Genomic DNA, 25,876 nt, shown 5'->3' on the forward strand with positions numbered 1-25,876 from the left:
CAGAAGCAGCCCAAGAGTCCAACAACAGGTGAATGGAAAAACAAAAAGTGGTACGTACATGCAATGGGATACTATTCAAATATAAAAAGGAATGAAATTTTGATAAATGCCACAACTCAGATGAACCTTAAAAACATCATACTTAGTGAAGTAAGCCAGACACAGAAGGAAAAATGTATGATTCCATTTATATGAGGTACAAAGAATAGGAATACTCACAAAGAAAAAATAAGTAGAATAGAAGCTACCAAATGGTGGGGGAAGGGAAAAAGAGGGGGTTATTTTTTGATGGGCACAGAGTTATTGTTCAAGGAAAAAGTTGTGAGTATACATAGTGTTGCTGGGTATACAATACTGTGAATATATTTAATGCCACTGAATTGTACACTTACAAATAGTTAAAATGATAAATGAGTTGAACATTTTCAGATTCCCAGTATAAGTGAGATCAAGTGGTATTTGCCTTTCTGTGCCTGATTTATATCACTTAACATAATGTCCTCTAGGTTCATTCATGTTGTGACAAATGACAGGACTTCTTTCTTTTTAAAAGACGAATAGTATTGCATTGTGTATATATGCCACCCTTTCTTCATCCATTCATCCACTGATGGACACTTAGGTTGATTCCATATCTTGGCTATTGTGAATAGTGCTTAAACAAAATTGGGAGTGCAGACATCTCTTCAACATACTTATTTCATATTCTTTATCTATATACTCAGTAGTGGAATTGCTGGATCAACTTCAGTTAGATATGAGGAGTAAGTTTAAGGGATGTATTTACAACATGATGATTAATAAGAATTATTGTATTCTTAAAAGTCACAAAGAGAGTGGATTTTAAGTGTTTTCACTACAAAAACTGATAAGTATATGAGTTGATGCATATATTACTTATCTTGATTTAACTGTTTTACAACATATACATATTTCAAAATATGTTGTACACAATAAATATATACAATTTTTGTCACATTAACATTTTAAAACTTTTTTTGAGAAACAACTTTACAAATAGAAGAAACACATGTACAGAGCACCCAAATTACTAGTCAGGTGAACCCCAGCCCTTCTCTTTTGCATTGGGAAAACAGAACAGAGAATGGGAAAAAGTATTCCATCTTGCACTTAACTCTTGCCACCTATGCACTCAGCTTTTCAAGCAGAGTTTCTATTCCTTTGCTCGTGTTTTTGTTTTTTTCCAAGTGGGAATCAGGCTTTTTAGTCCATCTTTGACTTTGTTTGCAACTTCTTGGTCAGAACTCTGGAGAAGGCTAGAAAGAATAATGGCACCTCAATTTACGCTAGCCCAAGACTTCAGATTCTTCATACCAACATGCTCTACAAGTGTTTTTGCAAAACAACCTTCTCCATTTTCCTTCATCTTTTTATCTTGCTCTATTAACCACTTCAGAACTAGATGTTCTACGGGATGTTCTGCAATGTGAAGCTCTCCATCCTTGCCACCAGGATGTAGTTCTGCTGCTGCCAAGCTGGCGATGGCATTCATGGCAGGCTGAACGTCTCCGGTTGAAGATCCCAGAATGTCAGCAACCAACACACACGCAGACTTATCTAGCACCACCTCTTGGGCATGCCCTTGCAGGTAGCTCAGCAAAGCTGGAGAAATGGATTCTAAGAGCTCCCGTCTGAGGATCTCTGTATCTTTCTTACTGTGTGCGTTTCCATCTCCTTTTTGCAGAACTTCAATGATTTCTCGTACTGTATGTGCAGGATCTCTGGGGCTTAGTAAATACAACGGGACCTTCTTTCTATATTTATCATTTATGACGTTAGGCAAGGAACTGATAATTTCTGTTATGATTATCTGCTTCACGACCTTAGTATCATCAATGCAATCAAATGTCGCCAGTAAAACCAAGTGGGAGTATTGGCCATTAGCTATTTTTTCAACATAAGTCTTCATTGTTTTCATGATCACTTTCCTGTCCTTGGGCGTGCCATGCCATAGGCAGTGCATGGCCACTCTGACGCCATCGTGTGTGTGTGCCAGGTACACCACCGCTTCCCGGATGGCTTCAATCATTTCTGATCTGAGTTTGGGGGGTGCATAGGTTAAAAAAAAAAGTCCAAGAATACTTTATGCACCAATGAGTGCTTAATCACAGCTTCCTTTTGAGCCATTGGAGTTAGAATCTGTTTCATTTCATCCATAACAAGCTCTAATTTTTCTGGCTGTACCTCTAACACTTTGTCCAGAGTTGGGTGATCTGCTGTCTTGTACAGCTGAAATGTGTTCCCGTAGAGCTCCTCTGTCAGCATGTTCCTCTGCTCTAAAATGGCTTTGTCATTGTATGCGTACTCCACGATGGCCAAGGCTTCTGCATACTGCAGCAACTTCCTCTCGTGGCCTTTAAAACTTCTGATTATCTCCGCGATCTGTGGTTTACTCCCATACATGAGAAATTTCTTAACAATATTTCTGGAATATTTGGCTTTACTTAATTCAACCAAATCATCTCGCAATTCTTCAAAAGCCTGTTTTTTCTGTTCTTCATTACCGTACTGAATGTAACACTGGATCACACGAGTTGAATCATGTGCAAACGCAATGGTTTTAATTTTGCCTTAAATCAACTTCTGCAAGTCACTCATTAACTTTACTCTTTTCTCTTTGTCACAGTCTTTTATTCTTAAAATCTCCCAAATCTGTTTTGCTTGAACAACGACGTCATAGTTAGTTTTATCATTCAGTTGCCTGCTCTGCTTCAGTTCCTTCTTCTTCTTTTTGAAGTCATCCCATTTGGGTTTCTTGGCTGCTGATTCATCACTTTTACCATCTGGCTGGAATTTGCTCTTCTTGTTGAATTTATTTGCCTGCTGGAATTTGTTCTTCGGTGCCTTGTCTCCTTGTTGCTTATTCTTGAACTGCTTCACACCCCTTTTCCCAGGTTTTGTGGTACTTTTCTCAAAGTTCTTAGATGTAATTTTAGATCCACCTTCCTTTGCAACTTTTCTTGGGAATGGCTTTGAAGAACCAGAAGCATCATTTTTACAAAATCTGTTTTTCTCTTGTGATGCCTTTGTACTCTTCTCTGTGAATTTTTTTCCCTTGGACTTCCATTGCAGCAACTCGCACACGTGGGGCCCAACAACATTTTAAAACTTTTAAAAGGAAAAAATTAAATGATAAATATGTATATTTTACAACAATAAATAAGCAATATATTAAAATACATTAAAATATATATTATATATCATATATATAAATATATAATAAAATATATTAAAATACATTAAAATGTATTAAAACAAAGACCATATGTTCCTCTCAATAGACACAGAAAAAGCACTTGACAAAATTCAACATCCTTTTATGATAAGAACACTTAACAAAATAGGCATAGACAGGGCCTACCTAAAAATAATACAAGCCATATATGACAAACCCACAGCAAACATCATACTGAATGGAGAAAAACTAAAAGCATTCCCACTTAGAACTGGAACCAGACAAGGTTGCCCACTGTCCCCACTGCTATTCAACATAGTGCTGGAAGTCCTTGTAAGAGCAATCAGGCAAGAGAGCAGAACCAATGGCATCCTAATTGGGCAGAAGAGATCAAACTTTCACTCTTTGCTGATGATATGCGATTATATCTAGAAAACCCCAAGGATTCAGCCGAGAGACACCTGGAATTGATCAATGAATTCAGTAAAGTCTCAGGATACAAAATCAATACACACAAATCAGAGGCATTCATATATGCCAATAACAGCCAAACTGAGAATCAAATCAAAGACTCAATACCCTTCACAATAGCAACAAAGAAAACAAAGTACCTAGTAACATATTTAACTAAGGAGGTAAAAGACCTCTACAGGGAGAACTATGAAACACTGAGGAAAGAGATAGCAGAGCACGTAAACAGGTCGAAAACCATACCATGTTCTTGGATCGGAAGAATCAACATTGTTAAAATGTCTATACTGCCCAAAGTGATCTACAAATTCAATGCAATCCCTATTAAATTACCAACATCATTTTTCACAGATATAGAAAAAATAATTTTGCGCTCTGTATGGAACCAGAGAAGACCCCATTTAGCAAAAGCAATTTTATGCAACAAGAACAAAATGGGAGTTATTAATTTACCAGACTTCAAACTATACTACAAGGCTGTGGTTATTAAATCAGCTTGGTATTGGCACAAGAACAGAGACACAGACCAGTGGAACAGAACTAAGAATCCAGATATAAAACCAGCCTCATATAGCCATCTAATCTTTGACAAAGCAGACAAAAACATACACTGGGGAAAAGATTCCTTATTCACTAAATGGTGCTGGGAAAACTGGACAGCCACATGTAGAAGACTGAAACAGGACCCACATCTTTCACCTTTTACAAAGATCAAATCACGGTGGATAACAGACTTAAACCTAAGGTGTGAAACTATTAGAATTCTAGAAGAAAATGTGAGAAAAACTCTTCTAGACATTGGCCTAGGCAAAGAATTTATGACGAAGACTCCAAAGGCAATCACAGCAACAACAAAAATAATTAAATGGGACCTGACCAAATAAAAAAGCTTCTGCACAGCCAAAGGAACTGTCACGAGAGCAAAGAGACAACGTACAGAATGGGAAAAACTTTTTGGATGCTACTCATTCGATAAAGGGCTGATAACTAGAATCTATTTAGAACTCAGGAAAATCAGGAAGAAAAAATCAAACAACCCTATCAAAAACTGGGCAAAGGACATGAATAGAAACTTTTCAAAAGAAGACAGAAGAATTGGCCAAAAACATATGAAAAAATGCTCAATATCTCTAATCATCAGGGAAATGCAAATCAAAACCACAGTGAGATATCACTTATCTCCAGTGAGAATAGCCTTTATCAAAAAGTCCCAAAACAATAAATGTTTGCATGGATTTTGAGAGACAGGAACACTCATACACTGCTGGTGGGACTGCAAACTAGTGCAACTTCCGTGGAAAGCAATATGGGGATACCCTAAACAGGTACAAGTAGACCTACCATTTGATCCGTCAATCCCATTATTGGGCATCTACCCAAAAGAACAAAAGACATTCTATAACAAAGACATCTGTACTTGAATGTTTATAGCAGCACAATTAGCAATTGCAAAGATGTGGAAATAACCCAAGTGCCCATCAATACATGAGTGGATTAATAAAATATGGTATATGTATACCATGGAGTACTACTCAGCTACAAGAAACAATGGTAATATAGCACCTCTTATATTTTCCTGGATAGAGCTGGAACCCATTCTACTAAGTGAAGTATCCCAAAAATGGAAAAATAAGCACCACATGTACTCACCATCAAATTGATTTCACTGATCATCATGTGAGAGCACATTTAGAAATAACATTAATCGGGTGTCGGGCCTATGTGGGGGGAGGTGGGGATGTGTGTATACATACATAGTGAGTGCAATGCGCACTGTCTAGGGGATGGACACGCTTGAAGCTCTGATTTGGGGAGGGGGGGCAAGGGCAATATATGTAACCTAAAGTTTTGTACCCACCCCCATAATATGCTGAAATAAAAATAAATAAATAAAAGAAAAAATTAAATGATAAATATGTATATTTTACAACAATAAATAAGAAATATATTTAAAACTCAAATAAAAAAATTAAAATATACATAAATTGGACTTCATCTAAATTTAAAACTGTTATGTTTCAAAGAATACTATCAATAAGGTGAAAAGAAAACCTCCAAAATGGGAGAAAATATTTGTAAGTCATATATATGATAATAGCCTTGTACAACAATTATATATTGCATTCTTATAACTTAAACATTAAAACAAATGCAACCCGATTAAAAGTATGCATCAAATTTGAATATATATTTCTCCAGAGAAAATATATGAATGATCAATCAGCACATATAAAAAAGTCCAATATCACTAGTCATCAGGGGTATGCAAATCAAAACCACAATAAGCAATCACTTCACAACCAGTAAGAGGGCATAATAAAAAACACAGATAATTACATGTATTGGCAAGGACAGGGAGAAAGTGGAACCTTCATATATTTCTGTTGGGAGTGTAAACTGGTGAATCTGTTTTAGAAAACAGTTTGGTAGTTCTTCAGAAAGTTACATATTGAGTTATCATATGACCGAGCAATTCCAATTGTATTCCTAGGGATGTGTGTGTGTGTGTGTGTGTGTGACTGTGTATGAAACATATGTCCACACAAAAACTTGTACATGAATATTTATATGAGCATTATTCATAATAGCCAAAATGTGGAAATAACCCAAATGTCCATCAACTGATGAATGCAGAAACAAATTGTGGTATATTCATACAAGGAATATTATTCACCTATAAATAAGAATGAGTACTGATTCATGCCATAATATGCATGAACCTCAAAGATATTAATATTATGCTAAGTGGAAGAAGTCAGACATAAAAGGCCACATATCATATAATTCTATTTATAACAAATATACAGAATAAGCAAATTTTTAGAAACAGGAAATATATTAGCAGTTGCCAGGCCTGGTGGTGGGGGGAATGGGAAATTGCCGAGTGACTGCTAATAGTTATGGGATTTTTTTGAGGGGATGAAAATATTCTGGTGTTAGATAGTGGTGATGGTTGCAAAACTTGTGGTTACACTAAAAGGAACTGAATGGTACAGCTTAAAAACATGAGTGTTTGTAAATTATAGATCAATAAAAAAAGAACAAAAAGAATGAAGATTATAAATGTTCAAAACTCAAAAACAGAAAAATTTAATTAGAGGCGAGGAAAAAGAAGGCTCAAATGTAAAAATGTTTCTTTATTGCAACTTTAATAAAGTAAAGGTGAAATATATGTTGCAAATACAAAGGGTTGAATAGCAACATATATTCTATTTGGTTTTGTTTTCAGTGGGAGACAATGAAGTGTGTTCCTATTCTTAACTAATTGGGAAAATAGAGGGAAACTTTGAATACATAAAAAAAAAAAAAGACTGAGTTAATGGAGGAGTATGGCCTTGAAATTTTGAAAGGAGAAAAAACTGGTGGTATTAGTTTTAGCTTAGGGAAGAGACATTGCTGCTTCTTTTTATTTTTTTATTTCGGAGTATCATGGGGGTACCAATGCTTTGGTACCATAAATTGCCTTTGCACCACCCAGTCAAAGCTACAAGAGTGCCCATCCCCCAGACAGTGTGCACCACACAACTTAGATATGAGTTTACCTATTCCTTTCTCCACCCTCCCACTTGCCCAGCACCTGATGAATGTTGCTTACATATGTGTGCATAATTTTTGATCGGTTAGTACCAATTTAATGGTGAGTATGTGTGGTGTTTGTTTTTCCATTCTTGTGATATTTCACTTAGAAGAATGGGCTCCACTTCCATCCAGGATAATACAAAAGGTATTAGTAAACCATTTTTTTTTAATGGCTAAGTAATACCCCATGGTATACATATACCACATTTTATTAACCCACTCATGGATTGATGGGCATTTGGGTTGTTTCCACATCTTTGCAATTATGAATTGTGCTGCAATAAACATTCGAATGCAGATGTCTTTCTTATAGAATGTCTTTTTACCCTTTGGGAAGATACCCAATAGTAGTATTGCTGGATCAAATGGTAGTTCTACTTTTAGTTCTTTGAGTTATCTCCATATTACTTTCCATAGAGGTTGTACTAGTTTGCAGTCCCACTAGCAGTATATGAGTATTTCTATCTCTTCCCATCCACACCAATATCTGTTGTTTTGGGACTTTTTGCTAAAATCCATTCTCACAGGAGTTAAATGATATCTCATTGTGATTTTGATTTGCATTTCCCTGATGATTAAAGATGTTGAGCATTTTTTCTTTTTTTTTTATTATTTCTTGTACAATGATATGAAATAATATGGGAAATATTCATGATAAATTATTAAGTGAACAATGCAAGTTAAAAACAACAGTTTCATATTTTTTTTCCCCACCCCCCCTTTCCCGAGTCAGCACCTTCAAGTGTTACCACTCCCCAAACGGTGCGCAATGCACTCATTGTGTAGGCATACCCCCATCCCCTCCCCCACCCCCCACCTCAGTCTGATGTCCAGTTGGTGTCGTTCCCAGATTTGTATTTAGGTGATGTTCAGGAAAACCAATTTTCTGGTGAGTACATGTGATGCTTGTTTTTCCATTCTTGGGATACTTCACTTAATATAATGGGTTCCAACTCTCTCCAGGAGAACCATAGAGATATATGTTTGTTGGCCATTAGTCTATCTTCTTTTGATACATTTCTATTCACGTCCTTGGCCCACTGTTTAATGGGGTTCTTTGATTTGTTTCTTGCTGATTTTCTGGATTTCTATATAGATTCTAGTTATCATCCCTTTATCAGATGTGTAACATGTGAATATTTTCTCCCATTCTGTACATTGTCTGTTTGCTCTCGTGACAGTTTCTTTGGTTGTGCAGAAGCTTTTTAATTTGATCAGTCCCCATTTATTTATTTTTCTTGTTGCTGTGATTCCTTTTGGGATCTTGTTCATGAATTCTTTGCCTAGGCCAATGTATATAAGAATTTTTCCAACATTTTCTTCTAGAATGCTTATGGTTTCATGCCTTAGGTTTAAATCTGTTATCCATCATGAGTTGATTTTTGTGAGTGGTGAAAAGTGCATATCCTGTTTCAATCTTCTACATGTGACTACTGAATTTTCCTAGCACCATTTATTAAATAGAGATTCTTTTCCCCAGTATATGTTTTTGTCTGCTTTGTCAAAGATTAGATGGCTATATGAGGCTGGTTTTATATCTGGGTTCTCAGTCCTGTTCCATAGGTCTATGTCTCTGTTCTTGTGCCAGTACCATCCTGTTTTGGTTACTATAGCCTTGTAGTCTAGCTTGAAGTATGATAAATTGATGCCTCCCAATTTGTTCTTTTTGCTTAAGATTGCTAAAATAATTCTACAGTTTGTATAGAATCATAGAAGACCCTGGATAGCCATTGTTTCTTCTAACATTGGAGGATAGGAGAAGAGGATAGACCAGAGTATAAAAGTTACAGAGAATACTTTGTTGAAAATTGAAATTCTTACTTAATGGATATGTTTTCTACCTTAAGTAAGTGTTAAAGGCTTCTACTGAGAGTGAGAATTGATGTTGGATAGGAAGCTTAAAGAGAGTGGAAAAAGTTTATAATAATTGTTTGAGTTAACTTCAAGAGGAAATGAGTACATGAAAGTAAAAGATTGATAAGCAGCTCTAAGCAGCTCTGATGTGCCAGCTATTATTTGGGGGAAAAAAAACTTGCAGAAAAGCTAAGCTGCACATTTGCACAACTTTCAACATCTAAGCTCCCTGACATAGGAAAAGAGAAGACTAGTCTTAAGACTGTCCCAAATTTGGTGATTTGTAAGGTAGGCATGATAGAAAGGACAAAATGGTAAGGAACTGAGGGTGCTAGTCAGAGAATATGTCAGTGATTGACCATTGGATCCAGACTATGAGAAAGTAAATTCAGTTTAGCATTGATGGACTAAGAGAAACTTCCGTAATCAATGGATAGAAAATCACAATAGTCTCCAAGAGCAGGTGTAATGGGGAAGAGTGAGCTGGAAATAAAATAGAAGGTTGTGGTCGCATAATAGAATACTGTACTTTAGAATTTCTGTGATGTAGGCATGGGAGAAGACTGCTGAAATCCAGTACATTAAATGTTTGGGAAGTCAAAGGTCTGTGAGGAAATTGAGTGGTTTATGTACTTTAAAATCATTCAAATAAATGGAAAAACTATATCGAGAGAGACAAACTGTGAATAAATAAGAATATCATTTAGATTGACACATCATCATCACTGCCACCACCACCACCATCATTATCATCTGGGAAACCTTAATATAGCTCTTACTTGGTACTATTCTAAGCATTTTACTGATGTTATGTTATAAAATCCTCAAAATCTCCCTATTAGAAATATATCATTATTGGCACTTTATACACGAGAAAACTGAGACACGGGCATATTAAATAACTTGTCTAGAGTCACACTGCTAATAAATAATTAAACTGGGATTGAAGTTCCATAATTCATGTTATTCACTACTACACCATGGTACCTGGACATTGGACAAAGAGAGGCAGAGAATGCAATACGTGGATTATTAACAATATAGAACATAAACTGTGTGAGGCATGGGATTAGTAACAGCCATTTGAAAAAGCCACAAGTGAAATGGTGTTCTTTGAAAAGATCTGAGTTTCAATTAAGACAGGTAATTTGTAGCAGAGAAGGTTGGTGCCCCATTGATACCCCCTTGGTACTCACAATTTTCTAATATGCCAACAGTTTCTGCTGAAAGCAGCTATAACTCTTTGCCTTAGGACTTTCTGAGGCCAGGAGCATGGGGAACAACTGTTTTGGTAGGCAAAATAATGCCCACCCAATATGCCCACATATGTTAGGTAACATAAATAAGGGGAAATAACTTTTTTAGTCAGCTAACCTTAAGATGGCCAGATGATGCTGGATTATCTGGGTGAGCCCAGTGTAATTGTGAGGGCCCTTTTAAGTGGGCGAGGAAGGCAGAAGATAGAGAACCAGAGAGATGGCAGTGTTAAAATGACTTGATATTTCTGGCTTTGAAGGTGGAGAAAGGGCACAATGAACCTTAAATGCAGGCCTCCAGAAGCTGGAAAATGCAAGGAAATGTGTTCTCTCTAAAGACACCAGAAGGAAATGCAGTCAGGCTGACATCTTGATTTAAGTTCATTGAACCTATTTTAGACTTCTGACCTACAGAATTGTAAGATAATTATAATAGTAATGATAATAGTAATAAATTTGTTTTGTGTAAGCCACTAAGTTTGTGGTTATTTGTTAAAGCATCCAGGGAAAATCAATACAACACTAAACAAGAAATGGACAGGAATTGGAAGATGAACATCCCAGTTTCCAGTCTGTTGTATTAAATGGGCTCTACACAGCCTCCCAGAGGTCCCTAACATGATAAGAAGATTGAAGTCCATTTAACCACACCCTGGCCTGCTAATTAAAACATTCTGTATTAACTTTCTTCCTTTCTCTGTCTTATTTCTCTTCTCCCTTACTGGTACTTCCTGGGATCACTTTCCTAACAAACTACTTGCACTAATGCATGAGACTGAGTACCCCTGAGGGAACCCAACCTAGGACAGAGATTAAAGAAAAGCTTTATGAAATTTAGGAGGATGTAGGGGACATTTTTTCTTAGGAAATGAGAGTTTCCATTGGAAAGTGTCTATAAGGAGGACTTCAAAGAGCTTATGAGGCATATTTGTAGGACATTTAGAGTAATACATATTGTGATCAAATTTCTCAGGCATATATATAGTGCTTATTCATTTGTTAAAATATAATAATTCAAGCAAAATTAGCTGTCAAAATATATTAATGTAATTTTGTCGTGTCTGTTAAACATCACTGAAATGGTCACTATGTGATTTTCATGAAAATAAATTAAATTTAGTTTTAATTAAACTGTTCTTTTGAATTTTGGACACTGCAATGAAATGTGAATTGTATTATTATATACTTCACTGCACCATCTTTCTAAATTTTATTTAATTGTATAAATCCTAATTTAGAATACCTTCACACTAAAAGTACACATATATCTGATATTTAGATGAAAAACTAAATATTAAACCCATTTTCTCCCATGCAGATACACCACTTGGTTTATATCAATAAGTGCATCCTAATAAGTTAATATCGTCTCTCTACATGCCATGTAAGAGTTTTGGTTTAAGTAGAAACTCGAATGTTTATAGCAGCACAACTCACAATTGGAAAGATGTGGAAACAACCCAAGTGCCCATCAATGCATGAGTGGATTAATAAAATGTGGTATATGTATACCATGGACTTCTACTGTTCTGATCATTTTTATTCCCTTCCTTCTCCTTGTTTTGGCTTTATTTTGTTCTTCTTTTTCTATGATATTGAGGTAGGAGCTCAGGTTATTTAATTAAGATTTTCCACCTTATCTAATAAGTATTTAGTGTTATAAATTTATTTCTTAATACTGAGTTATATCTCACAAATTTTGATATGTTGTATTTCATTCAATTCAATGTTTTTATTTTTATTAGTTGAGACTTCCTTTTTAATCCATGAATTATTTACATGTGTTTGGTTTAGTTTCCAAGTGTTTGGCTTTGTTTTGGTTTTATTTTTTTTTCTTTTTGCTTTTTTTTTTTTTTTTTGATTGACTTCTTTCTAGTTTGATTACATTGTGGTCAGATCACACTCTGCATTATTTCAATTATTTTCTATTTATTAAGATATTTTTATGACCCAGCATATTTTGTATCTTAGTAAATGTTCCACAAATTTTTAAACAACATGTAAATTCTGTTCTTTTGGGTAGATGCCAAATTGGTATTAACTGACGAACACTTAAGTGCACATATAGTAGTAACTTTAATTGGGTGTTGGGCAGGTGGGAAGGTGGAGGAAGGGATGGGTATGTACACATCTAATGGGTGCGGTGCGTACCATCCAGGGAATGGACACACTTGAAGCTCTGACTCAGGTGGGGGCAAGGGCAATATACGTAACTTTAACATTTGTATCTCCATAATATACTGAAATAAAAAAAATTGAAAATAAATAAATAAATTCAAAAAAGTCACTAGAAAGCTCCCAAATAGAAAAAGAAAAAAAAAAAGAAAAAAAGTGAATTCTGATGTTGGCGTGTTCTAGTCTATAAATGTAAATTAGATGTTTTGGTTCATGATGTTGCCGAGTTCTTCTATATCTTTGCTGATTTTCTATTTGTTTCATCGATTGTTGAAATTGGAGTGTTGACATCTCGAACTATAAATATAGATTTGTCTATTTCTTCTTTGACTTATTCTGTTAGCCTTTGATTCACATATTTTGCACCTCTATTTAGGGAATTCATGTTTAGAATTTCTGTGTTTCTCAGTGGATTTACAGTTTTATCTTTGTATAATACATCTCTTCATGCCTGATAATTTTCTTTGCTATCAAGTCTACTTTATCTTCTTATTATTATAGTTAATCCTGCTTTCTTTTGATTAATATTTGTATGGCATATCCTTTTTTCTCCTTTAAATTTATTTTAAATGAGTTTCTTATATACAGAATATAATTTAGTTTTTTATCCATTTTTCAAATCTCTGTCTTTTAATTTATATATGCAGTCTTCACAACTGATGTAATTATTGATATGTTTAGAATTTAAATCTGCTATTTTATTTTTTGCTTTCTGTTTGTTCTCTTTGTTTTTGTATCTCTGTTTTCATCTCCTTGTCTTCCTGTGGGTTACTTAAACATATTTTTACAATTCCATGTTGACGTATCTATTGTCTTTGAGTTATATCTTTGTGTAAGTAAAATGTCATTTCTCTCTCACTATTTAAAAGTCTTTTTCTTTGTCTTTAGTTTTCAGAAATTTGACTATGATGTGTCTTGGCATGGACTTCCTCAGGTTTGTCTTGTTTGGATTAAATCAGTGTATTGAAACTGTAGGTTTATGTCTTTTGCCAAAGTTGCAAACTTTTCGGCCATTATTTCTTCAAAAATTTTTTTCAGCTTATCCTCTTCCTACTCTCTTTCTGGGATTCTGTGGCACAAACAGTAGATTTTTTTTTTCGCTACAGTCCCTATGGATAAGAGAAACTTGAATAATAATGTAATTATTTCTTAACATTGCATTTGGGATCTTTGTTAGCTTTGTGGAGAAAGCAATAATTTCAGAAAGAACAAAGTTGTCTTGGTGGAGCTATGATAAACTATATTACATGAAAATGAAAATGATGACCTGTGCTCCTGTCATATATTAGTCAGGGTTCTTCAGAGAGACAGAACCCATAGAAGATATATATTTTGTTAGGGGAATAGGCTGACCAATAAGTCCAGAGTAATTGCTAATTCACATTCACTATGTCCAGTGAGCCTAATGTCATCAAGGTAATAGACCAGTGTGATGTAATATATCATAGTCCTTCGTGGAGGGGACACAGACTCCCTTTCATTCAAGGGGTTCTGAGCCTATAAGCTGGCTCAAGTCTGGGAATTGAGTGGCTCAGTTTTTATTAAGTTAGACTTTTGTTCTCTTGACCTGAAAGTTTTCTGCTTATGCAGATCAAGTAAGAACTTAGTAGCCTTCCTATGTATCTTACTTCTAGTAGCACCATGGTTAACTAGCCAATGTCATATATCTACATGAGTCATACAATTTTGATTGCTGCTTTGCCTCTGCTGTCCATTGTGGTACCCATACTGACTTTGCCTTTGACAGTTGAGTGCCACCACTTTGCCCCGCCATCCTGGAATTCAATTATTTCCATTGTATTTAAGTTTACCATTTGAGTGACTGTAGTTTCCACTGTGAGATCTAGTCTGCAGAGAAGAGCAATCACAGAGCTCTTCAATGATGCTGAGGCTCCCCTTGCAAATTTGTATCTCAAAGTACCAGTAAAAGTTATGTCTTGTGGACCTTTCCAGTCGGGGTGAGTAGGTCTCAAGTGATAAATCCACTATAGCATTCCAGTCTCTTTAAGTCCTGGAATCCCTTCTTCTATGTTAAACCAAGGGAAATCGGACATCTCCAAATTTCTCACTGTGGGCCATTCATCTTTTGATCTATGTTTCAGGCAACCATACAAACAAACTTATAGAACCTTTCCTAACTTCCTTGACTAGAAAATAAAATGCAGAATCTCTGCTTAGTGGGCCAATATCAATCAATTTAGCACAATCTAACTTCATGTTCCTTTCACCATTTTTCCAAACCCTTAATATCCCATCCCACACATTTTTCCTAGATTTCTGCTTGTACAAACTTAAAAACTCAAGTACCTCTTTTGAAGTGTAGCACACTTCCTCATGGGCCACACTTTGTACCTTACCTTTAGGGGCCTTTGGGACTTGAATGTAGTTATAGGCCTAGAAGCAAAAAGGGGTGGTAAAGGTGGGTCCTGAGGAGAGTAAGCTTTGTCTTGCTTCCTAACTGCCTCGTTACCATTTCTTCAGGCCATGCAGAGTTAATCCTCTCAGATAGAGGTGGAAAGGCCAATCTCACTATGAGTGGGAATATCACTACAGCTGGGAGTGGGAGTAAGGAAGCCACTTCTTTTGGCAAATGAGACTCATCAGAATTTAGGAGTTCAGTGTCCCCAGTCTAATCAGGGTCTTCCCACATGTCCCCTTCCCAACTTTCAGCATCCCATTCTTTCCCAACAAATGCCCTCACTTTAACAGTAGACACCTTGTAAGACTGAGAGTTCAACTATTGTTGTAATTCAGCCAATGGCATGATGAGGCATTTTGTTTGATTTTCAGCAATTTCAGACCTGTGGCTTTAGGAGAGAATATTGTGGCTCAAAGTGCACTTAGAAGTTCTTAGGATATTTGTATGGAGTTGGGGCAGTAGATTCAATTTGAATCTCTGAATGCATCCTTTTTCTTTCATCACTTTGTCCAGAAACATTAGAAGCAACAAAAACAATATCATTATATTCCTTGGTTTTCTACAAATGCTTGATGGTGTCATATACACAGTCACCAAGTACCTTGCCTCTATATGTGGTTGATTAGGAATATCAAATGCAGATATATTGTGTATCTCCATAAAACAGTTCACGTCATGCACTATGAATGGTGTCTGTATTATTAGAAGCAGAGACCTCAGCATTTTTAAGTCTAATCTGATTAGAGAGCCAATTCCAGAAACCAAAAACCAATTAAGGGAACATCCTTAAAATTCTGTTACTCTAGAACCATTCCTTGTACCAAAATCTGTATTAGTCAGGGTTCTTGAGAGAGAAAGAACTAACAGGAGATGCTAGATTGATAGGGGATATAGATATAGATGATATAGATATGTGAGAGGGGATTTATTAGAGGAATTGATTCATGCAATTATGGAGGCTGAGAAATCCCAGCACAGGCCATCTGCAAGCTGGAGACCACGAGATGCTACTAGCATGGCTCGGGCTAAGTTTGAAACCCTCAGAAACAGATAAGTTGATGATGTAATTTTCAATCCCAGGCCAAAGGCCTCATAACCTGGGGGCCTGTTGATATAAGTCCTAGAGTCTCAAGGCCAGAGAGCCTGGAGGTCTGATTTTCAATGGCAAGAGGAGGAGAGTGTCTCAGCTCTAGGATAAGAGAGAGAAAATTCTTTACTCTCCTTTTTTGTTCTATCCTAGCCCCACATCTGATTGGGTGGTGCCTTCCCATGTTAAGAGCATATCTTCCCCATTCAGTCCATGGAGGATTTACACACCAGTCTCCTCTGAAAACATCCTGACAGACACACCCAGAAGTAACACTTTGCCAGTTCTCTAGGTATTCCTTACTACAGTCATGTTGACACCTAAAATTAACCATCACAGCACTCCCCTTTCCAAGAAGAAAAAGGAAGAAAAAGAATATAGAAAAAGAGAAAATATATATATATATATATATATATATATAGAAAATATAAGGTAAATCCTAATCAAATGGCTATTTACTGATCATATTACTATGGGTTTAGTAGTCATAATGTAAGAAAGATGAAACAAAAGGTAAGCAAGCATGCATTTGAGTTTTGAGGATGTAAACATCAAACAACTCCAATAAATCTTTATGCTTTAAATAGGTGGAACAGTATAAAATCCATATAGCTTTTAACTGTTAATTGAGCCAAATTCATAAAACAAAATATATTAAAATTATATCTGTCCACTAGTAATTATTTATCAAATATCCTACCATGGTCAGCATCATTCTTACCTAACAGATCATCGTTCTCATTATTTTTTCTCATAGCATTTGTGATGTTAGACTTAGATATGGTCAAAGAGAGTTTTAAATAACTGGTCAATTGGGAAATATTTAATTTAGGTGTTCTCAAAATTTACTTCTTTCTAGACACTTGAAATTATTTCCTGAAGACACATTTTTTAATGATGTGGTATGATCCTATTTCTTCCATCATATCATTCTTAATCCCTGTGATAAAAGGATTCCAGGATTCACCAAGGGAGAATTTTCATGCCATTACTGATAGTATCAGAGAGGTGGTAAATATTTATTTCATGTGGGAAATCTAGATACCTGATGAAGCTATTTTTTGTTTGTTTGTTTGTTTTTCAGCTTATTATGGGGGTACAAAAGATCAGGCTATATACATTGCCCATGCCTCCCCATCCCCCCGAGTCTGAGCTTCAATTGTGTCCATTCCCTAGACGGTGCACATCACACTCATCATGTAGGTGTGCACTCCTCTCCTCCCCCCACCCCATCCCCCCCAGTCAGAACTTCAAGTGTGTCCATTCCCCAGGAAGTGCGCATCGCACTCATCAAGTAGGTATACACCCATCCCTTCCCCCCAGCCCCGACCTCTGTCCGATATCCAATTGGTGTTATTCCCAAATGTGCCCTCAGGGAAACCAGTTTGCTAGTGAGTATATGTGGTGCTTATTTTTCCATTCCTGGGATACTTCACTTAATAGAATGGGCTCCAACTCTCTCCAGGAGAACCAAAGAGATGCCATATCGCCATTATTTCTAATAGCTGAGTAATATTCCATGGTATACATATACCACATTTTGCTAATCCATTCATGAATTGATGGGCATTTGGGTTGTTTCCACATCTTTGCAATTGTGAATTGTGCTGCTATAAACATTCAGGTGCGAGTGTCTTTTTTATAGAATGACTTTTGTTCTTCTGGGTAGATGCCCAATAATGGGATTGCTGGATCGAATGGTAGGTCTACTTGAATCTGTTTAAGGTATCTCCACATTGCTTTCCACAGGGGCTGCACTAGTTTACAGTCCCACCAGCAGTGTATGAGTGTACCTATCTCTCCACACCCACGCCAACATGTATAGTTTTGGGACTTTTTGATAAAGGCCATTCTCACTGGAGTTAAGTGATATCTCATTGTGGTTTTGATTTGCATTTCCCCGATGATTAGAGATGTTGAACACTTTTTCATGTGTTTGTTAGCCATTTTTATATCTTCTTTTGAAAATTTTCTATTCATGTCCTTTGCCCACTTTTTGATAGGGTTGTTCGATTTTTTCTTACCGATTTTCCTGAGTTCTAAATAGATTCTTGTTATCAGTCCTTTATCTGATGTGTAGTATGTGAAAATTTTTTCCCATTCTGTAGGTTGCCTGTTTACTCTTGTGACTGTTTCTTTGGCTGTGCAGAAGCTTTTTAATTTGATCAGGTCCCATTTGTTTATTTTTGTTGTTGCTGTGATTGCCTTAGGGGTCTTCTTCATAAATTCTTTGCCTAGGCCAATGTCTGTAAGAGTCTTTCCTACATTTTCTGCTAGAATTCTAATAGTTTCACACCTAAGGTTTAAGTCTGTTATCCACCGTGATTTGATTTTTGTGAGGGGTGAGAGCTGTGTGTCCTGGTTTAGTCTTCTACATGTGGATATCCAGTTTTCCCAGCACCATTTATTAAATAAGGAATCTTTATCGAATCCAAGTGCTTATCAAAAAAATAATCCATCATGGCCAAGTGCGCTTCATCCCAGAGATGCAGGGATGGTTTAACATACGCAAATCTATAAATGTAATTCATCACATAAATAGAAGCAAAATTAAAGATCATATGATCCTCTCAATAGATGCAGAAAAAGCATTTGACAAAATTCAACATCCTTTTATGATAAGAACACTTAACAATATAGGCATAGACGGGGCCTATCTAAAAATGATACAAGCCATATATGACAAACCCACAGCCAACATCATACTGAATGGGGAAAAACTGAAAGCATTCCCACTTAGAACTGGAACCAGACAAGGCTGCCCACTGTCACCATTACTTTTCAACATAGTATTGGAAGTCCTTGCAAGAGCTATCAGGCAAGAGAGCAGAATCAAGGGAGTCCAAATAGGGACAGAAGAGATCAAACTCTCACTCTTTGCTGATGATATGATGTTATATCTAGAAAACCCCAAGAATTCAACCAAGAGACTCCTAGTATTGATCAATGAATTCAGTAAAGTCTCAGGATACAAAATCAATACACACAAATCAGAGGCATTCATATACGCCAATAACAGTCAAACGGAGAACCAAATTAAGGACTCAATACCCTTCAAAATAGCAACAAAGAAAATAAAATACCTAGGAATATATTTAACTAAGGTGGTAAAGGACCTCTATAGGCAAAACTATGAAACACTGAGGAAGGAAATCGCAGAACATGTAAATAGGTAGAAAACCATACCATGCTCATGGATCGGTAGAATCAACATTGTTAAAATGTCTATACTGCCCAAAGTTATCTACAGATTCAATGCAATCCCTATTAAATTACCAACATCTTTTTTCACAGACATAGAAAAAAATAATTTTATGCTTTGTATGGAACCAGAGAAGACCCTGTTTAGCAAAAACAATCTTAAACAACAAAAACAAAATGGGAGGTATTAATCTGCCAGACTTCAAACTATACTACAAGGCTGTGGTTCTTAAAACAGCCTGGTACTGGCACAAGTGCAGGGACACAGACCAGTGGAACAGAACAGAAAATCCAAATATAAAACCATCCTCATATAGCCATCTAATCTTTGACAAAGCTGATGAAGCTATTTGAAGCTGAGTATGACTGACTAAGAAAGCATGAAGTAAATGAGATAAAATACTGGTGTGGTGAAATAAAAAATTAAAAGCATATTTTGGAGGTACAATTGAATACTAAGGGTATATCAAAGAAGATACTCTGAATTAGCTTTGTATTTCACTTTAAAGTTTATTTTATAATATTTATCAAAGGAATATTGATTCACAATTAGAATTTTAGGTATATAAGTTTCAATGAGTATTTACTCATAAATATTTTGAACACACAACCTGGTATGTACAAAATATTTAAATATTTATTAGAATGCAAAACCCAAAGTATTTTGCCATATTTATTTTATTTAGCTAGTTAGAAGCTTTGAGCATGTTTATAATGTGACTAAGTGCATAGAAATGTACAAATAATGGCAAACAAACGTTGAGACATCACTTTCCTTTGCTAAGCTCAAATACTAATATTCATTGAATTTTTTTCCCAATTGCTCCTTATAACAAGCTGCAGGAACATACATATTTAAAAACAAAGATCATTGGAAATACAAGTTTAAAAAATATCTGCAAAAACAATAAAAGTGAAGGATATGTTAACAGATTCAAGAATACTAAAAAGAGCCAATGATAGTGTGTCATATTGGAAAGATCATGAAACTATTATAGAAATCAGGAGAAATGATTCTTGTATATCATTGTATTTCCTAGATAGATGGCTTGGGGAAACTTCTTCTCTATCCAAGTCTAAATTTTTTTCCCATAAAGTGAGCAAGTTAAATTAGATGAGCTCTAAATATAAGTTTTAAAGCTCTGCGAGTCTATATAGATTTTTTTTAATGAGAATAGGGTAACAAAAAGTTAGAAGCTGTCAAATACCAACAGTTCTTATTATAAACTAAATCCATAGTATTTGATCATGAAACCTTGAAGTCTCTGAAATTGAGATTGTCCTCACCTCTCTCCTTCCCTTCACTTTTTTGAAAGATTTTTTTTTTATATATATTATCTCTTCTTTTTATACTCCATTCATTCCTGAAATCTTGGTATCCTAGCTTCTTTTCTCCATTACTTTATAGATTAACCAAACAAATAGCATCTTGTAAGTTCGTCCTGATTAATTCTTGTTCCTGCAGTGTTTAAATGTTGATCCTACTAGGAGTCTTTCCTTCCTTTGTTTCTGAGATACTATTCTTTCCTCACACTTTTCTGACAAGTCTCCCTATGTCTCTTCCCATTGTTCATCATTTTTTAAAACATTTGCATTTCTCTGAGTTCTAGTAGGTCAATATTTTTTCTCAATCTAGTAGCCTCACTGAGTTATGATGTCTACTCTAAAGGCTTCAACTAGCACATATGTAATAAAACTTATTGAATACATTTCTCTTCTGAAATTAAGATCTGAATATCCAGTTTATTATAGGCCATTTCTACCCAGATAATTGGCAGGAGCCTAATTTATTTAACAATTATTTATTCAATATCTACTACATCTTCAAGAATACACTAGGTATTAGGGATAAAACAGGTAATGAAGTGGACAGAGCTTCTGACCTCATTGTACTTGCAGTACAGAAGTAGCTAGAAACAAGTACCCAAATTAGAGAAAATGTGATGTCTAAAATAAGTCCCAAATGATGAGTAGGAGTTAGCTGAAGAGTCGGGGAAACGTGTCCCAGAGGCCACAATATATACAAAAATCCAGTGGCTGGAGAGAGCATAGCATTTTAGAACTGCATAGTACAATGTGGCTGTAATTGACAGTGGGAGGTGAGAACTGATAATATATGTTACTCAAAAGGTAGATCCAAATCATCAAGAGTGTTAATAAGCCATTATTAGTCATTATTTACTACTTATGTTATGGGGAATCATTGAAGGATTTTAAGCAGAGGAGTAACATGGTCACTTGTAGGCTACATGGAAAACTGAATGGAGTAGGGAAAACCTCAAACTCAACCTGTATAAAACCAAGTTCATTATCTCTGTCCAGTCATTCTCTCACTCCTATCACCATACCAAACCTCCCATCTATTCCTCATTTAGCCAACCTTTCTTATCTTTGTAAGGGCATTTTCTGTAATACAGTGTGTTAGGCAAGAAAGCTCTTAATGAAGGTAAGGGAAGAAAAATGTCAAAGATGGTCAAGTCCCTTGGATTCTTCCTTAAAGTTCTTCTATAGCTGGTCTTTCCTCTTTATAATCCCTTGTCTTTGTCATAGTCCAGTTTACCATTCTCTATCACATGGATTATGTCAATTGCATCTGAGAAGGTCTGTCTGCCTCTAGCCTCAAATTATCCAATTAATTCTCCAAATTACAACTCAAATAATCTTTCTAAAGGGAAAATCTGACAATGTTAACTCCCTTGCTTAAAATATATCATTGTTTTATTTTTGCCATTTAAACTAAGTCCAGAGTATTCCACAAAACTTCTTTGCCCTTTCTTTCTAATACTAATCATTTTCTTCCACATATTTAGCTACTTTAGATTGCTTTCCATTCTTTCAAAATTCAATGCCAATTCTTGTCTATTTATTCTTGATCATATGTATACTCTTCCTATAATGCTCTTCCTACACATTTCTTATTTGTCTGGCAAACCATTACTGATGTCTCAAATTTCAATATGTCAATTATCTTATATAGTCTATTCTCATCAAACTTCAACCCAGTCAGATATAGTTGTTCCCTTACCCAGGTTCTACTAGTATTTTGTACCTATCAATATTATAGTATTGGTCACAATACTGTAATTGTTCTTTTATCTGACTCTCTTAGCAGATTTCAGCTTCTAAAATGTAAAGTTACTTTGTCTGAAACATAGTAAACACATACCCAATGAATGTTTTTGTGTACTTATGAAATTGAATATGAAACATGTTTTTCCTAAGCAAAAATCTAGAGCATAACAAGCATACTTTAAATGGAGAAGGAGCAAAACAAACTATATCCTCTTTCCTATTAGCATTTTATGCACTTATGAAATTGAATATGAAACACGTTTTTCCTAAGCAAAAATCTAGAGCATACCAATTATATTTTAAATGCAGAATGAGTAAAACAAACTATGTTCTCTTTCCTATGAGCAAATATATTACCTCAAATATCAATCAACAAACTGCAGCTCCATACAGTTAGGTCAGTAATTACTTTTTATTTATTCTTTTTGTTTCAGTATATTATGGGAGTACAAAAGTTTAGGTTACGTATATTGCCCTTGCCCCCCTTCCCCCCCGAATCAGAGCTTCAAGCGTGTCCATCCCCCAGACAGTGAGCATTGCACTCATTATGTATGAATACACCCATCCCCTCCTCCCCCCACATCTGCCTGATACCTTATTAATGTTATTCCTAAATATGCTCTTAGGTGATCAGTGAAACCAATTTGATGGTGAGCACATGTGGTGCCTATTTTTCCATTCTTGGGATACTTCACTTAGTAGAATGGGTTCCAACTCTTTCCAGGAAAATACAAGAGGTACTATATCATCATTGTTTCTTATAGCTGAGCAGTACTCCATGGTATACATATACCACATTTTATTAATCCACTCATGTATTGATGGGCACTTGGGTTGTTTCCACATCTTTGCAATTGTGAATTGTGCTGCTATAAACATTCGAGTACAGATGTCTTTGTTATAGAATGTCTTTTGTTCTTTTGGGTAGATGCCCAATAATAGGATTGATGGATCAAACGGTAGGGCTATTTGTACCTGTTTAAGATATATCCATATTGTTTTCCACAGCCTATGTCTCTTGAGTGGGGAATTCAAGCCATTCACATTTATTCAGAGAACTGAGAGGTGGGGCAGATTTCTGTTCATCCTGTTGGGTAGAACTTCATTGCTATGTTTTCTCTCTTGAGCCATTGTGGTATCTGGCCTTTGATCTTTAGCTCTTGAGTAGTTTTACATGCATGGGTCTTTCTTGTGCTGGTCTGTGTGCAACTCTGTTTTGAGTACTTCTTGGAGGGCTGGTCTTGTCTTGGTGAATTCCCTCAGTCTTTGTTTATCTGAGAATGTCTTAATTTCTGCTTTGTATACAAAACTTAGCTTTGCTGGTACAAGATTCTAGGCTGGGCATCATTCTGTTTCAGAAGAGTGAGAATGGGGCCCCAGTCTCTTCTTGCTTGTGAGGTTTCAGTTGAGAAATTTGGTGTTATTTGGATGGGCTTTCCTTTGTATGTTAGTTGTTTCTTTCTCCTTACAGCTCGAAGAAGGGCCTCTTTAGTGGATATTTGGTCAGTCTGATGACTGCGTGACATGGTGTCTTCCTATTTGCAATGAATCTCCCAGGGGTCCTTTGAGCTTCTTGAACCTGTATATCTAGATTTTTAGCAAAGCCTGGGAAATTTTCCTGAATTATTTCTTCAAATAGCTTATCCAACCCTTGCATATTATCTTTTTCACCCTCAGGAATGCCCATAACTTTCACGTTGGGCTTCTTCATGTAATCCCACATTTCTTGCAGGGTTTGCTGTTTTCTCTTATTTCTTTGCTCTATCTCTATGACTGACTTATTTAATTGGAAGGTGTTATCTTCAATCTCTGAGATTCTTTCTTCTGTTTGATCTACCCTGCTCTTGAGGCTTTCCACTGTGTTTTGTAGTTCCCTGAATAAATTCTTCATTTCCAGGAGTTTGGTTTGATTTTTCTTTAATATTTCAATTTCTTTAGTGAATTTTTCTTCCAAGTCCTGGATTTTTTGTGGTTTCTTTGTGTTGGTTATCCATTTTTTTCTTGCATATCATTGAGTTTTCTTACCATCCATGTTTGAAATTCTTCTGTCATTTTAGTGTTCTGAACTTGGTTAATGTCCATTGCTAGACAGCTGGTGTTCCTCTTTGGGGGTGTGTTTTCCATTTGATTCTTCATACTTCCAGAGTTCTTTAGCTAAGTCCATCCCATCTGCATCAGTCGTTGCTTCTCACCTTACAGTTTTCATTTGGGAAATAACATGCCTTGTGCAGGCTCCATTCCAGTAGATGCTGCAGGGGCAAGGCAGTTTGCAGCTGCTGCCTGACCTCCTGGATGTGTGCGCTTCTATGCTTGGTTCCTCTGTCACTAGGGGGAGCTTCTAATGTGTTGGTCAGTGTGCTTCTACCACAGCTGGGAGGCTGCTCCTGGTGGGAGGAGTTACTTGGGGAGCCTGTTTTGGCCTCTTATCAGGGTTTTTGATCCCTGGCCATGGATCCCACTGTTGGCAGCCAACCGGAGGCAAAAGTCCAGCCCCAGGTTTTGATCTGATCGGATGACCAGAACCAGTCTGATGAGTAAAGTCACTGGGCTGACAACTTTTGATCTGCAGCCAAAATTCACACTAGGTGCAGAGAGAGAGTGCTTTTTCTTGTGTCTCCCTACCTCCATAGGTGGCACGAAAGATGCTGGCTAAGGGGAGAGGATGGTGCCACAGTCCGCCCAGCGCTCCTCACCTGCAAGTTCCACAGGCAATAGCCTCCTCCACCCCAGTGCCTGTAAATCCCATGGGCGGTAGCCTCCCATGACTAGGGAAGCACTAAGAGTTTGCATATCGGAACGGGTCTGGCAAGTTGACCATAGGTCGTGTAAGGGCAGAACTTGTCATGAGAGTCCCTGGGCTGGGGGAAGGGAGCTGTCCAACACGATATCACACCGCAGCAGCTGGGGTGTGGACCCTGGAAATGGCAACTGCCTGCCCACAGAGTACTAGCACTGGGGGCGAGTGTTCAGGGGTTGACAGGTGCCGGGTTGGGGGACTGAGTCATCAGGATGCCCCCTTGTCTCTTTTATGTTGCCCTCCCACAATCTCACGCCTGTCCAGCAGGAACTCTTGCTCTTTCTGATTCACCCTGAGCGGACCTATTAGCCCAGGGCAGTTTCCAGGTTAGAGTCCCCTATTCAGAGTTCACCTCCATCGATCTGGACCCGCTGAGTGGTAGAGGCAATTTATCAGTCTCCTAACTGCCTCCAGTGGTAGCTCAGACCAGTCCCTCCCCCACCCAGTGCAGTCCTGGCACAGAGTTCAAGAGCTTCCCACTAATGTCTCTTCTCCACAGAGCCCCGTGTCTCCCGCCCGTGATTTTGCACCGACTTCAGGCAGATCCCTGTTTGAGTGGGTGTGGAGGCCAGTGGGGTAGCAAGATGTTCTCCTGTGGGACTGATCCCACCTCGCTCGCTGGTGAGGCGGGCACAGCCATCCCATGCTCTACTCTCTATTGTTTGTCTCGCACTCTCCAGATTTCGTGATCTTGTCTCCCGTTCACCTTTTCTTTTTCCTGCTTTTTGTGTCCCATGCTGATTCTCCATCAATTCTCAATGCTGTTCTT

General features: G+C 36.8%; 1 protein-coding gene across 1 annotated transcript; it reads right to left on the bottom strand.

Annotated features, from left to right (window-relative positions):
• Nucleotides 1–1,145: 1,145 nt before the first annotated feature.
• LOC138378898 (pumilio homolog 3-like) lies at nt 1,146–25,056 on the bottom strand. The gene is given in 6 exon segments (XM_069464209.1): nt 1,146–1,207; nt 1,210–2,080; nt 2,083–3,096; nt 5,009–5,039; nt 24,712–24,873; nt 25,004–25,056. Coding segments are annotated over 6 exon segments (2,193 nt in total).
• Nucleotides 25,057–25,876: the final 820 nt, after the last annotated feature.

The sequence above is a fragment of the Eulemur rufifrons genome, chromosome 30 (genome assembly GCF_041146395.1).
Source record: "Eulemur rufifrons isolate Redbay chromosome 30, OSU_ERuf_1, whole genome shotgun sequence".
NCBI classification, from domain to species: Eukaryota; Metazoa; Chordata; class Mammalia; order Primates; family Lemuridae; genus Eulemur; species Eulemur rufifrons.